The 14905-nt window shown below is 39.7% G+C and overlaps 1 protein-coding gene across 1 annotated transcript in view; it reads right to left on the bottom strand.

Annotated features, from left to right (window-relative positions):
• Nucleotides 1-14905, bottom strand: part of LOC128510108 (ankyrin repeat domain-containing protein SOWAHA) — a 28536-nt gene that overhangs the window by 3178 nt on the left and 10453 nt on the right. Inside the window, 5 exon segments of the mRNA XM_053482120.1 lie at nucleotides 694-766; nucleotides 1442-1528; nucleotides 5619-5735; nucleotides 9477-9533; nucleotides 11412-11516. Of these exon segments, the coding sequence (XP_053338095.1) occupies nucleotides 694-766; nucleotides 1442-1528; nucleotides 5619-5735; nucleotides 9477-9533; nucleotides 11412-11516 (439 nt within the window).

Genomic DNA, 14905 nt, shown 5'->3' on the forward strand with positions numbered 1-14905 from the left:
ATAACAGTGATACAGTGAAAAGATGTTTATTTAACATTTTTTAAAGGTCACTAGTGGACAGTCAGTTTTAGATCTGGGATAAGTATGCACAAAGAATTTCAGGATAGAGAAAGCAGTGAGGGTGGTAATATAAATGTATTAGACATTGATGCTTAATAGAGGAAAATATTTAATCATTTGCAACTGCTGTAGTATAAGAGAAATAATTGATGTTCTGCTACTGATCGTTCTACATCAAACCATCCTGTTGTTGATGATTTTCCTGTAAAAGCACACCCCATTGTGGCTTGGAAATTTAATAAGGAAATAAAAAAAGAGGATTTATAGCTTTCTTCCCAGCAAAAGTTGCATAAAACTACATACAAACAGGACATATTGTACATTTTTGCTTAGACTTTCTCTTGTTTACTCACTTTTCTCATAAGACCACATTGTTAGCTCTGTAGGTAAATATTAGACACCTCCTCTTAAGCTTCCATTATAAGAGTTTGGAGTAAACCTTTATTCTTTCTCAAGAAACATGACCATATTCGTGTCTGTGGTAATCACGCATACTCTACACTTGTAGTATAGTCTTGATTAGACTGAAAAACATGGCGGTATTCCTTTAAGGATTTTAAAGTTATCATATAACATCGCATTAAATCACTAGTCCATAAAACAATGACAGTAATTCTGAGAGCTGAGGCTTACCGTATTTTTGGGTGAGTAGACTAAATATATGCAAATGGCCATGTAGTGCCGCAATGTGTAAAGGTGTGTATCCCTGTAACCAGAAATGTTTCAGTCTCTTTAAAAAGGTGTAGAACACAGGTCTTAATCAGATGAACAAAAACAGCGAACACTTACACCCTGGTGCATCCCAAGCCGAAAAAATCCATCCAACACGCATAAATCAGGGGAGAGTCAGGAAAAGGGCCAAAGACAGAGAGACGGAGTAGGAAAAAAAATCAGAGGGTGAGAGGACACAAATTAGGTAGGGTTACAGCAACAGACCCTAATGACAGCATGATAATTGCCTAGTAATTCAGTGCAATTGCTCCTCTCAGGGCCCAGCTATTGGAATACATGAGGACATTGTTTAAGGGAAGTGATTAACATGACACAGTTTGATTTATGAACATGCGCTGTGAAGCAGAGCCCGCGTTCATTTGTACAGCTGGAGTTGGTGCTTTCCTTTTGAGCGGAGTTATGTCAGAAGCTTGGAAACCAGGCAGGCATGTGAGAACGGCGTCACTGTACCTTACCGATTTCCCGTACGAACAGGGCAAATGGGGGCAGTTACTTACATGCTGCAATGGAAAAAAAAAAGACAGAACATATTTGTTATTTAATTAATAAAACATAATAATTCAGGCCTACGATATTGGCAGATACATGCTGAAAAAGACAAATAAACAAAGATGGGTCTACGTGAAACGGACTGTTGAGTAGAACTTACTGCTTTGGTGTTGACGTCGGCTCCTGCGTCAGCCATTGCAACAGCCATGTCCTCTTTTCCGTGCTTGGCAGCCCAGTGCAGAGCGGTCTGAAAAACACAGGCAGCACTCAGTTTCACATTGCATATCTGCAGTACTGTACGTAGGTACAAGGTACAGTTATGAAACAGTTTCTAATCAGATATGTCCTGTAAAGCATCGCATTACAAATTCTTTGCAGCCAGGAACCCATTAGACTTAATAATTAATCCTAAAAACCCCAAACCCATGAATGTCCTAAACATTGCTTATTAAAATTACACAATAACCTTTTTTTTACTTATCGATAAATAAAATACATAACCTTTTAATTCTTGAACTTTCCCCTGAAAGAACATATTTTACATATTCAAATTGTTACTGCGTTCTAGTTGACTGCTTGTTTCACTGAGGGTCAGAATAAACCCACTCAAGCCAATAACTATAAAAACTCAGGGTTGTGGTTTCCTCCACTCTGCTATGCTTCCCCCATTCTGAGAACCACTGACGTAGAGGGAAACTATCTGTAACCCAGTGATCTTTACCAATCACCACAAATCTGGTTAGGTTATGCAGACTCAAACTGCCACTAGCTTATGACTTAATTTACACCAAGGTTTCCTGTACATGCTAGTGTACATCAATCTGAACCCTGCATGTTGCAGTGCATTGTGGGATATTATGAGATACTACTTGGCAGTATGCTTTAGACGCCAACTCTTACAATAGCTCTTAACTCTCACACCAGCAGGATCAAGGGCACTCGAGGCTCACCCATGCCCGCGGGGACCAAATGCCAGCTCAACTGGTCCAATCCGGTCACAGAGGTTATGCAGAGGTAACTATCTAATCTGCATATTTGACTTAGCAAAGCTTTTAATGGCGGATGCACAAGTAATTGTGACTAAGACGTCAAAATACAACACACCAAACAATTTAAAAAATCCATTGTTTTCTTATCGTGTATTGTGATGCTTATAGAATAGGCACAAAGATATCGTGATAATATCTTATCAAGTAATTCCTGGTGATTCCCATCCCCACTTAACATGCACGCTTTTCTGGGAAATGGTTTGGTCATGTACAAAATAAAACACTATAGTGGTATGATGCCAACCAACGCAAATGCCACCAGTTAATTTCTGTCTTATACTCTAAAGCTAATAAACAATTATTAAATTACGTACTCTTGAAGTAAATAAGCCAGGACAAAATGCAGATTTATGCTGCTGTCTGACGGTTGCAAAGCAATATTTTTAATCTTTTAGTATGAGAATATGTGGGACATACATATCTATATATAATACGTGTATAAGTTGTTGGAAGATTAATGATAAACTTTTAATTTAAGATTTCAATAGAATTGTAATACAAGATTTAATTAAGTGCCTTGTTAATTCCTCCTTTAGTAAAGATCACAGCTCTAATCCTTAACAAGGCTTTCTGGGAATCATACGATCCCTAGGCAACATGACCTGAGCTTTAATGCATGAGCTATGCTCGGTTTGCTTTTCCTGGCTGCTCCACACTCCACAGCTCCCACAATGCCAGAAAACGGACACGGCCATGGGCTCCCATTGGTCACTGGAGGAGGGGCCCAGCTGTGCGTGGAGAAGACGGGTTCCTGCCATCTAATGGCAGCCTAATTACAAAACAACAAACCAGTGTGCCCACTGCGGGGGAAGCTGGGGCCTGTCACCCAACGTAAGATTGATGATGTTGGTATGACCCTGTGATGGAAGACCCACCCAGGCATCAGCCCACTGACAAGCCCATCAAGAAGACACGGGGCCACCACACACACACAAACACAAGCTCAAACTACAATAATGGACAAGCACTGAGAACCGAAATGATGGATTCCACACGCACAAACCTGATGTTTGACAAAACACTCAGGCTAAAATAGCACAAACTAGAAAGCAGACATATGTACGATAATCACCTGTACACACGCGCTTTCATTTGTTTAATGTTTAGCCAGATTTGTACAGCAGGACTGACTATATTTACCTTAGGAAAGGAATGATTGTTTTTAATCAAAAGGATGTAAATAATTTAGGTAAATAACTGAATAACGAGATCAGTCTGACATCATAAAAAAACTTTTGGATGGGAATTAACACAATTTGTTTTTTTTTTCCCTTGTATAATTTAGTTTTGCTCTTATATTAAATCTTTTGCTAAAAAAAATAATGCTACATTAACATCCAGAGAAAACAGCTGTTGTTACTGTTTTTTCTCATCTATATTCCACTGTATGTGTCCCGCTACAGGGGGACAACCCTCAGCCCCTCCTCTAAGCTCGGCCCTTGTGACAGATTGTGATAAATGGAGTCTGGCTCTTCTATATACGGACCCATTGTCTTCGCTGTCACACTCTCGAGACGGATTGGTCATCTTGGCCTTTGAGCGACAGTCCGACAGGTCTCTGGGGGCGGGGTGTGACGAACGATGGCCTACAGGATGTGGCGTCTCCAATACTTATAGCTCAACTTCCTGTCTAGGCCCTGCGGGGTGCCCTTCTGGCCACACTGAATAAAATACAACATCCATGTCCTGTTCTAGGGGGACTATTAACAAGGGACACAAAAGGAGGCACTGCCACACATATTCACGCCGCCTTTTAAAAGGGAGGAGATGGGAAAATTATATACTTACAAACTGGAGGAAGGAAGAGTCAGTCCGGGAGAACAGGGAGGGGCCGTGGTGGTACACAGGACACCGAGGGAAGACATAGAGAGAGGGAGAAAGAAAGACAGATAGACACAGATAAAAGGAATGGGTACAGGTGGCTTTTCATTCACGCGTTATCTATCTTGCACTCGTTGACGGACAGGTCCAGCCTGCAATGCTAAAAGGCGAAGAATGTTTACGCTGCTGTTTATTTTTCAGGTCACCCTGCGATAGGCACAGCTGGAATTCCAACACCCCCACTGGTCCACCAGTCCCGACATGGAGCTTCGAGCATGTGAAAGGAAAACGCAGATAACGCTCGTGTCGGGTTACCTGCCACTGCGTTCTTCAGCACAAGCTCAAGGCAACGCTTAACCACTTCGGGTGCATCAAGGAGTTAAGCCGAAGAAACAAACGCTCACGTAAAGAGCATCCCTCTTAAGCAGTGGCTAAGCTCTGATAAAACCTTAACAGTCACTTAAGGAAAGCAGCAATTCGTAACGACAGAATATTTTTAAATGAACCTTGGCACTTCTGGCACTTCGCCACCTTAATAAAAAAGTGATGGATTTTCTTGCGTGGCTTGACCAGGCTGGCAAGCTGGCAGGCAGGGAATGGAAGGAGGAAGGGCATCAAAGCCAACCGAGGTCAGACTCGCCATTGTTCCCCAATTAATCCTAGCCTGCGCTATTACTTTCAGATTATCTTTAAGTGGCTGAAGTCTTTGAGGTAGCACCTAATCTCCCCTGTACTTCAATGCGTGCTGTTGTATCTTGTCCGGGTGGGGAAGGGAGAGGCTTAGTGGCTCTTGGAAGGTGGTCCAAGCCGGGACATTGTGAGAACTCTGGGCCAGGGAGGGACAACAAACACTAGGGCAAAGCTCTTAAGCGCACATGCAAGGGAGGGAGATGAGACAAATGAAAGGATTTGAGCTTGTTTTGAGGGTGCAGGAGCTAAAAAGCCATCTTTCATAATCCTTTTGATAGTAGGCCTTTGAAATGTAAGCCTGGGAGACAAAACCCCCCTCACCACCACCACCACTTTTTTTTTTTTTTGCATTTCTACACTCTGCACTTGGGGATGAGCGAAGAAGTCGCGGCGCATCACAAAGTTTGTGGGAAGAGACATCACAATAAAAGATCAGAAATGATATGTGCAAGTTCAGTGAGAATAGAGATTAAATGTAAATGTGCTGGTACTCACCCCCTAAAGGTTTTAATTACCACCCAGAGGGAAAAATCAGAAGAAGAAAAAAAGAAAAGCATATTATTAAAAAACAGTTATAATTGCAAACAAAGTCTAACTGTTAAAACAAAACAAACAAAAAGGAATTAGAAGAGTAGGAACTTACTGATGTAAAATCCTGGTTTCAGGTGAACATACAAACACACATACATACAAAAAAATTAACATCAGGTCTTTTAAGTCTCAGATTGAATTTGCTTATACATTTGTTTCGGTTAGTTCTAATGAATAAGGTGGTACAATTCAAATTCGTACTTTTTTGTTGGCCAGAGAAGCATCCTGTTTGAGAAGCTGCGTGAGATGAGTGAGTCTGGCACATGCTGCGGAGTAGATCCACTCTTTCTCAATAGGATCCAGCTGTGGTGAAAGACAAGAACGACATGAACACACTCAGGTAAACAGCTACAATAACATCACTGTGCTGCTGTTAGTGAGGGGACCCTGCTAAATAAAGTGAAAAGGATGTTGTTGTTGTTGTTGTTTGTGGTGACGGTAGTTTCATTAATTGTCACACTTTTCAGGTTACAGATGTTGCACACGATCTTTATAGTTGGAGTCAGACTTTTTTTAATGTCGTTTTGTCAACAGCATTAAAAGGCCATGCGAAATAGAAAAGACAAAAAAGATGGTGTTTAAATAGATGGTTCGTTTTTCTTCAAGTCTGTCTTGAATTAAAATGGAGGAACATGTGGTATCAGATTACAGATTATAGACCTCAGACCTAGATTACAATTGGTCTTGGTTTATAACTGTTTCTGGTCTGCACACCAACCGTGAAGTACAATGTAAGCAATCGGGGCCAAATTCCACAACCCTGGTTCTGTGCAAAAATGCTTTCCAAAGTTCAGCTGAGACTCTTATGAAAGCTTCTGCAGACATGCTGAGCTATATTGCTCTGCGTATTCAGTACAAATTTAACTCTCTTCGGAACCGCCCATATGGAACTATACTCAGCAAAAAAAAAAAACGTCCCTTTTTCAGGACTGTGGATTTCAACAATAATGTTGTAAAAATCCAAATAACTTTACAGATCTTCGTTGTAAAGGGTTTAAACAATGTTTTCCATGCATGTTCAACTAACCATAATCAATTAATTGACATGCACCTGTGGAATGGTCGTTAAGACCTTAACAGCTTACAGAAAGTAGGCATTTAAGGTCACAGTTCTAAAAACGCAGGACACTAAAGAGACTTGTCTACCGACTGTGAAAAACACCCAAAGAAAGATGCCCAGGGTCCCTGCTCATCTGCGTGAACGTGCATTAGGCATGCTGCCGGGAGGCATGAGGACTGCTGATGTGGCTAGGGCGATAAATCGCCATGTCCGCACTGTGAGACACCTAAGACAGCGCTACAGGGAGACAGGAAGAACAGCTGATCATCCTCGCAGTGGAAGTCCACGTGTAACAACACCTGCACAGGATCGGTACATCCGAATATCACACCTGCGTGACAGGTACAGGATGGCCACAACAACTGCCCGAGTCACACCAGGAACACACAATCCCTCCATCACTGCTCAGACTGTCCGCAATAGGCAGTCCATGAGGAGGAGATGCACTGCAGTACTTCAAGCAGCTGGTGGCCACACCAGACACTGACTGGTACTTTTGATTTTGAGCCTCCCTTCATTCAGAGACACATTGTGAAACATTTTTAGTTAATGTCTTATGGTGTTGACTCTTTTAGTGTTCATACAAATATTTACACATTAAGTTTACTGAAAATAAAAACAGTTGAAAGTCAGAGGACGTTTTTTTTTTGCTGAGTATATAAACCCACCGGAACCAGAACCGGCCATATGAAACTATAAACACACCGTAATTTCGAAAGATATACCAAATTGATTTATCTCAGTGTGCCTGCAGAAGCTTCATATGAGTCTCTGACACATGACGCTGAACATTGGAATGCATTTGTGGAATTAAGCCCTGACCACTTATGTATTCCGGGTGACAAACTTGTTCGTTCACAACCTTGGTGTCGGTGTGAAAAGCAGGAAAATGTATAAGAAGCAAAACTTGCTGTAATGTACTGATATATGTGTGTTTGTGCTCATATAGAAGCCTTTCTGGAGTGTGTTAACAGGGAGGGTTCAGACTTCAATTGTGTATTTGCGTTTTCGGATATGTGGGGTCAAACCAAAGTTATCATTACTTTTATAAAGGATACATTTTTACCACTACCAGAATATGAAAATAAAGTTGTAAAAATGTATAACTTATAAAATGAGCACATTATTATTACTTTTTTGGTTATAGAAACAACCGAAAACAACCATAGAAATTTGTGATTGTGTGTATTTGTGTTGTTTCTTTGCCTTTGTAACCCAGTTTCTAATTTTTTGCTCAGTTCATTTCCCCTGTTCAGGGAAGTTGGTTCAAATGAACTAAATTCAGTTCATTATATTGCCTATTTTTGTGCTGAAAAAAAAGGATATTTAACTCTATACTGTACAATCCTGAGCTCAACTGTATACATGTTTATTAAAAAAACAGCAAAACAAATTATTGCTAAAATGAGTTTGAAGGGCTATGATAGACTTATCCATCAAATGCATCAAGATATGAAATTAAACATATGTGCTCTAAATAGAGCTGAGTGATACGGCAATGTAATATTGTTATGTAGATAAATTGTGACATGATATTTTAAAAATATTACAAAAAGAAACAACTTTTGGACAGATTCTAGACCTCGAATAGGTGTGCAAACAGAAACAGTCCAGAGAACAGGTCTACAATCGGCACCTATTAGACTGAATGGGTCTTGTGACTCTAGACCGTTATCAGAACTGTTTACTCTTGCGTAACTCTGACTTTCGGTCGTAGATTTTGTTTATTCAGATGCGCCCTGCGTCAAATTGAGGAAGTGCAGTCTGAATAGTGAGTCCCGGTACCATCAAGGGTTCCAGTCATTAGTGAGTACTTGAGTACAACAGCACACCTCATCAGCAGAGACTGTCATTGTGTTTTCATTAACGACTGAAGATTGAAGAAACCAACGTGTGTGCTAATCTTAATGTTAATTTCGTAACAACACAAAGGTTAACATAAGGTTAACAATCAAGTTTTTATCATATACACTACCACTTAAAAGTTTGCAGACACTTTCTAACTCCATGGTCATTTTTATGCTGAAGGCGTCCAAAATATGCAATAATCTTCTTTGGTGATAACAGTTGATATTGAGATGTGTCTGATACTCATGCTCTGTAAAACCTTCATAAGTGAACTTCTTCCTTTGCAGCAGAGGTAAGTCTTGGTCTTCATGAGAGCCAGTTTCATCCTGGTGGCTTGATGAGTTTTAACACTTAACCATACTGATCTTGGAAGAACTATATCAGAAAGGCTGACCTCTGTGTCTTAAAATAACAACTGACTGTTGTTGTTGGGGTTGTTACATAATTACCTAATTCCATATGTGTTATGTGTTATTTCATAGTTTTTAAATCCCAGGATTGTTGTAAAATGTAGAAAATAAATCACTAAACAAAAACAAAGAAATTTGCAAGTGATCCCAAACTTTTGAGCGGTAGTGTAACCTTACCTTATAACTTATAAACAGATATATTAATGCTTTGAAAAAAGTAATACAGCAAACAATGTATAATTTTTTTAAGTATAATTTTAAAGGAGGTGATAAATGTCCTGTTTTGTCAGGGGTTCTATAATAATTTATATATTTAATGCGTTTGAAATTATTAGTAGACCTATTAATAGCATTTATTTAAATATATTAAATATTAATGCTTCTAATACATTAATGTTTCCATAGAAACATTTTGTTGCTAATATAAAGAGAAAAAGGGAAAAAGAAAACATGAACATATTATTGAAGAATGAAAAATATACAGCAAATAATATAATGCATTTACTTTTTTGTGAGGAGAATTTATTTAACATTTATGGAAGGAGTCTCCAGTGTGAGTGCTTTGCAACAGTCAGACATAAACCCACAGCCACAGTGCAGAAGATATGAGAGAGTACAGTTCTTACGCACATTATAGTATATATTACATACAATTGTTAGGAATATATGCGCTGGTAATGGAAAAGAAGTGATAAGATAATTACTTTTCTTTAAAATGCCACTTACAGCCACAGCTGCGGAGCCGACACTACCCGTAGATTCCTCGTCCTGCTCAGATTCTGACTGGAAAAATGATAAGAGAAGATTGAGAGAGAGAGAGAGAGAGAAAGAGAGAGAGAAAGAGAGAGATTGAGACGGTAAGGGCTGGTAAGTTATTTCTAACACAAAAAACAAGCAAGTCTCAATTTTTTTGATCTGTTATTCTTCTCCAATACACAACAAACCCATCACTGTAATAGGCGAGTGTGTGTCTGCGTGGAGCGAGTGTCCTCTTTCTCACTAGTGCTGTGTGTTACTAAAAGTATTTTCCACCACCATCATGCTGTTTAATCAAGCAGTGATGTGTGAGACTCTTAAGTTTGTTGCAAGCACTGCAGACATCTCATAGACATCAATACACACCAGAACAAAAAAAAAAAAAAAAGCTAAAAAAAAAAAAAACAGACGTCATGAAAGAGGAAGTGAAACATGGCTTCTGGTTGTAGAGTGGACGTTACAGTAAACAAGTTTCGGGGTAGTGCTACAGGATGAAAGAAACAAGGGAATGAAACAAACAAAAGTCAAATCATGCAAAGGATGTTAAACCCAGAAGAGAGGAGAGAAAACAGAGGAAGGACAAGTTTCCACCTTCAGGCATGCGGTCAAAACCCCAACAATTTGCCTCACTGAAAGCTAAATTGCTCGCGTTGGGTATTTTGAAATCGTGCTCACAAGAGGCCAGCGCTTTGAGGGCCAGTCTGGCTACATGTGAGCCGACCGACGTGTCAGTCAACGTGTTCGTGAGAGAGGAAAATGGAGCCGTTTGCTGACTTCAGAACGCAACTGATTGCTAATTGTCCTGAGGGGCGGGGGAGCTGCGGTCAGCCAGACAGAGAGCAAACACACACTTTCTTTCATGTCCTCTGTGCTAACTGTCCAAACTGTCCACTGTAAACGGCGCCGCACTTAACAGCTTAAACAGCCGTCGAGCCACATGCCTTTTCCACCGGGAGGGAAAGTCGAGAACCAGAAGTGCGACAGGTAACTACATCAATTACTAACTGTCATGGTCTGAGCATTCACACGTGTCCTCTGATCCAGGTTTCTAAGCCCGAAAGCAAACAAGCGCTGCCGTGGAAACTCACTGTAAGAGCTCGGACTTTGTTAAGAAATAAACATGTGGTGTGAAACACGATGTCCAAACCCAAATGGATTTTTCTAAACGGCCGAATGGTCTTTTGATTTCACAGAAAGTTTACTAAATGATCATATCCGTGAAAAAAAAAAGTTTCTAAAAATACACACACCCCTGATTTACAGTCAAGCAAGACACTGAAGTTAGAAAGCAGGAACAAAGATTACATTCAGTTTCAAATCAGCCTCACGAAGGGTACGTTCAGGCTGATCCATATTACTCACTAGATTATTTTAAGTATCATTTTTGCATTTTATTTATTTTAATATTTCTTTTTTTTTTTTTACTTTTTTTACAATTATTACTGTTATTAGTTTAAGATTTAGTCATTTTGAAGCTAGCCTTGAAAATTTATCCAAACTTTGATTTGGATAAGTGTTTAGTTTTTGTAACATATCATCCGATTTTGTAATCAAAATAAATTAATGGCTTCTTAGTATTAGTGAATAATTAAATGAACCCGAAACATTAAAAAAACAAAAAACGGGAACGCCTTGCCCATAACTGATATACATTTGAATGGTGGGAAAAAAAAGATGATTATTCTCTCTCTAATGACGTAGAGCATGTTGCTTTTTTACACAACAACATACAGCATCATTCACTTGCAAATGCAAAAGCCTTTTCATGCTGTTATTCAAGATTCGTTGTTCTGTCGCCCTCTGGTGGCCAAACCCAGCATCAAATAAAAGCACAGAAAATCATCATTTTGGTCATTTGTACAGCTGTAAAAACGAAAAATGCTCCATCATGTGCCTTTTACTAACCTTTGACCCTGAGTCCTTTTCCAGATCATCCTCTGCCTCTATGGGTTCAGGATTCTCCTCGGACAGAAGTTCTGGGTTCTCATCTGAGCCCGAGGCAACATTCACCTGAATATTAATTATAAATAGAGGAAAAAATTATGTCGAGAACCGTACACAACATCCTTTGTCTTCACAGTTGACAGGAAACAGTATTGCTAGACTCACAGATTCACCTAACCGTAAGCCTCACTTGTGATATTTGCGAAAAAGAGCGTGAATTAATATTTAACAAGTCTTTGTTTTGATTCGTGGCCTTGTGACTCACAACACACTGCCTGTACAGCTGCTGTCTATTATCTGCAACAGTAAACAGGAAACAGTATGAGCTGTAATCTGTGACAACCGGCCTGCTGTACAGTACAGTTAAACCCCACAAACCACAAACTGTTGCCCGGGTCATGTCCATCAGCACCTGGCTCAAGCAACCATCATGCACGTCCACCATTTGAATCCGGGCATCTCTTTCCCATCACGTTCATTTGATTTGCCGTGAGCCGTTTGTGCTGAACTGACCCGTTAAATTCTGCGTCTCATGTCCGATTCACACCCGGGCTGAAAGAAAGACTCTGACGCAGCACTTCCAGGAAGGAAATTCACACTTAGGAAATGTGGCACAGCCGTTAGAGACAGCGACTGTTAAAATGTTACAAGAGACCAACAAGAAACAAAGCAAACACAATGTTCATCTGGTGACCTCCTTAATTTTTTACTTTACTGCCTGATCTTAATAGATATACTGTAGATACTAACATCTAGTAAACAAACAGTTATCTATTCTATAGGGATGTTTCTTGGATCAGTATATGAATGTTGATCTCAAATTCCCTCAAATTATTATTAGCTGTCAGTCTACTGACACTTTACTCTAGCTACCTATTCTCTATTTCACACCACAGCTGCAAACCAGCGAGGGTAAAAGCTAGCACATGCTTCCTCCAAGCAACACAAGAGCAGCCAGCCATAGCATGTTTTTTCAAACTGTTGCTCACGCAGCATCATACACAACCACAATTGGTTAGTATTGCTCAGAAAATCCAGAGAGAACATAACAGTAAGCTTCAGACCATGAAACCATGAGGATTCTTGCCCTCATGAACTCTGAAAGCTTCATGACCTGGAAAGGTCTGACTTGGTGCAGGCTTTGTATTACGATCAATTGTGGGCTTAATAAAAGCAAACTAAATGAAACACTGATTGGCTTGTTCACATCTGAGAAACTTTTCTAAGAGACATTTCAACACCAAGCGAGCAGCTCATGTCCTGTTGACTTGCCTTCTTTCTCTGACCCTCGAGTTACAGAGAAGCTTCCTAAATAGTTAATACAACCAAATTATGTTAAAATTGATTGCAATGATCATTGTAAAACTAGGGCAGTCAGTAAAGCTTTTTTCCCTTACATCTTTTATTTCTTTTCAATTTTACCTGCTAGTTCTGGATATAAACATATCATATCATGATTCTCGAAGGTGTTTCTTTAATAAATTTTATAATATTTTATCGTCGTATTGCCCAACCCTACCGGCTAGCTCAGCATTCCAATACCAATCAGTGCCAAGCTTCCTTTGACAAACGTGAAGCCACTCATGCCTGCAGCTTGGGTAACGTCACAGAATTTGCTGATCGAGCTTTTAAAGTGATGTCATTCCCTGGACCAGTTACACCATACACTTCACCATTACGGCATCCGTTTTCCTTTTAGAGCGAGGAGAGCGCTAGCACTGGGGCTGTGGTAGCTGAGCAGCATAAGGCCCTGGGTTACTGATCAGAAGGTCATCAGTTTATGCCCTTGTTCCACCAGGCTCCCATTGTGGCCTTTAGCTCTGTCTGCTCCAGCGGTGCTGTATCATGTCTGCCTCGGCAATCTGTCCCTAGCCCCGAAGCTGGGATACGTCAAGAAGGAATTTCGATGTGCAGAAATGTAATCATCATTCCAAAACCTTTATTTTTCTTTAAGACATTTAGAGGTGGACTTGCTGTTTTAGATAATTGTCCTGTTGCATAACACAAGTGCTCTTGAGCTTGAGGTCAGGAACTGATGGCCGGACATTCTCCTTTAGGATTTTCTGGTAGAGTGCAGATTCCATAGTTCCATCAATTATGGCAAATTGTCCAGCCCCAGACCATCACACTACCACCACCATGTTTGACTGTTGGTATGATGTTCTTTTTATGAAAAGATTTGTTAGTTTCACACCAGATGTACCAGGACACACACATTTCAAAAATTTATTTGTCTCATCTATCCACAAAATAATTGCCCAAAAGTGGCAACTCCTGGGAGGGTCCACCACTGTTCCAAGTTTTCTTCATTTGTGGATAATGTCCATTTGCTGGAGTTCCCAACGCATTAAAAATGGCTTTTTAACCTTTCACAGACTGATACATGTCAAGTACTTTGTTTCTTATCTGTTCTTACATTTCTTTAGATCACAGCATTGCTTTTTGAGATCTTTTAGTGTGCTTCACTTAGTCAGACAGGTACTATTTAATGGATTTCTTAACTCAACAGGTCTGGCAATTACATTTTCAGAGCTTATTATACATGAATAAAGATTGAATTAAAGCACTGTCATGAAAAACAGTACACTTTATACAGAGATGCTTGATAATTATGTATGTTTGGACCACAGGAAAACAATGAACTGGCCTTCAGAACTGAAAGCACAGAATGTAAGGCTGGGTGATTTATGATAATAAACAACCACAATATCACTTTCTCTCCACCTGGCCTGACATCGAATCTGCTTTCCTCACAAAAAGAAAGATAACCAGACTGCAAAAGACCTGTCAGTCTGACAGAACCTCTCTTTGTCAGTGCCTGATTCTCTGCTCCAGGTGAGCAAACGCTCAGAAGCAAACAGGACATGCAGCAGAGAATGCCTGAATTGAAATGAGTTAAACAGAGAATTCCGCATGCATTGAATCATATGGAAATGGACATTTACTGTTTACTGAGCTTTAACACAGTGGCACAGGAATACTATCAGACACAATTACAGTCATGTGTAATGAGGTGTAGCCTAGATGCTTAACCAGATCATTTAAATGCTTCAGTCAGTGTATCTGATATACATCAGTAATATTCACGAGAAAAACAAAAACAAAAATTACCATTTCAAATAGGTGCATGATTTTATCTAATCAAAAACTAGCCCTTGTTTACTAATGTTGATTTTTTAGCACTAGACTCAAATAAAGACTGGAATAAAAAAATAAGGTTGTGCATTAATATGATTTTATCCGGGACAGGCTTCGAAGCGGAATTAACACCGGTGACAAAACCAATAAGATAAAATTATTTAATTTATAATGAATACAATCACATTCTTATGCCAAGTAATAGAGTCTGTTTACAGCACTCCTAGGTTGCTAAGCAACAAAACAGGCAATGACTAGGACACTCTACAGACAAAAGAATGGTTTAAGTGTGACGTGTAATTGGTCATCATACAGAA

This window comes from Clarias gariepinus, chromosome 22, assembly GCF_024256425.1.
Source record: "Clarias gariepinus isolate MV-2021 ecotype Netherlands chromosome 22, CGAR_prim_01v2, whole genome shotgun sequence".
In the NCBI taxonomy this organism is placed as follows: Eukaryota; Metazoa; Chordata; class Actinopteri; order Siluriformes; family Clariidae; genus Clarias; species Clarias gariepinus.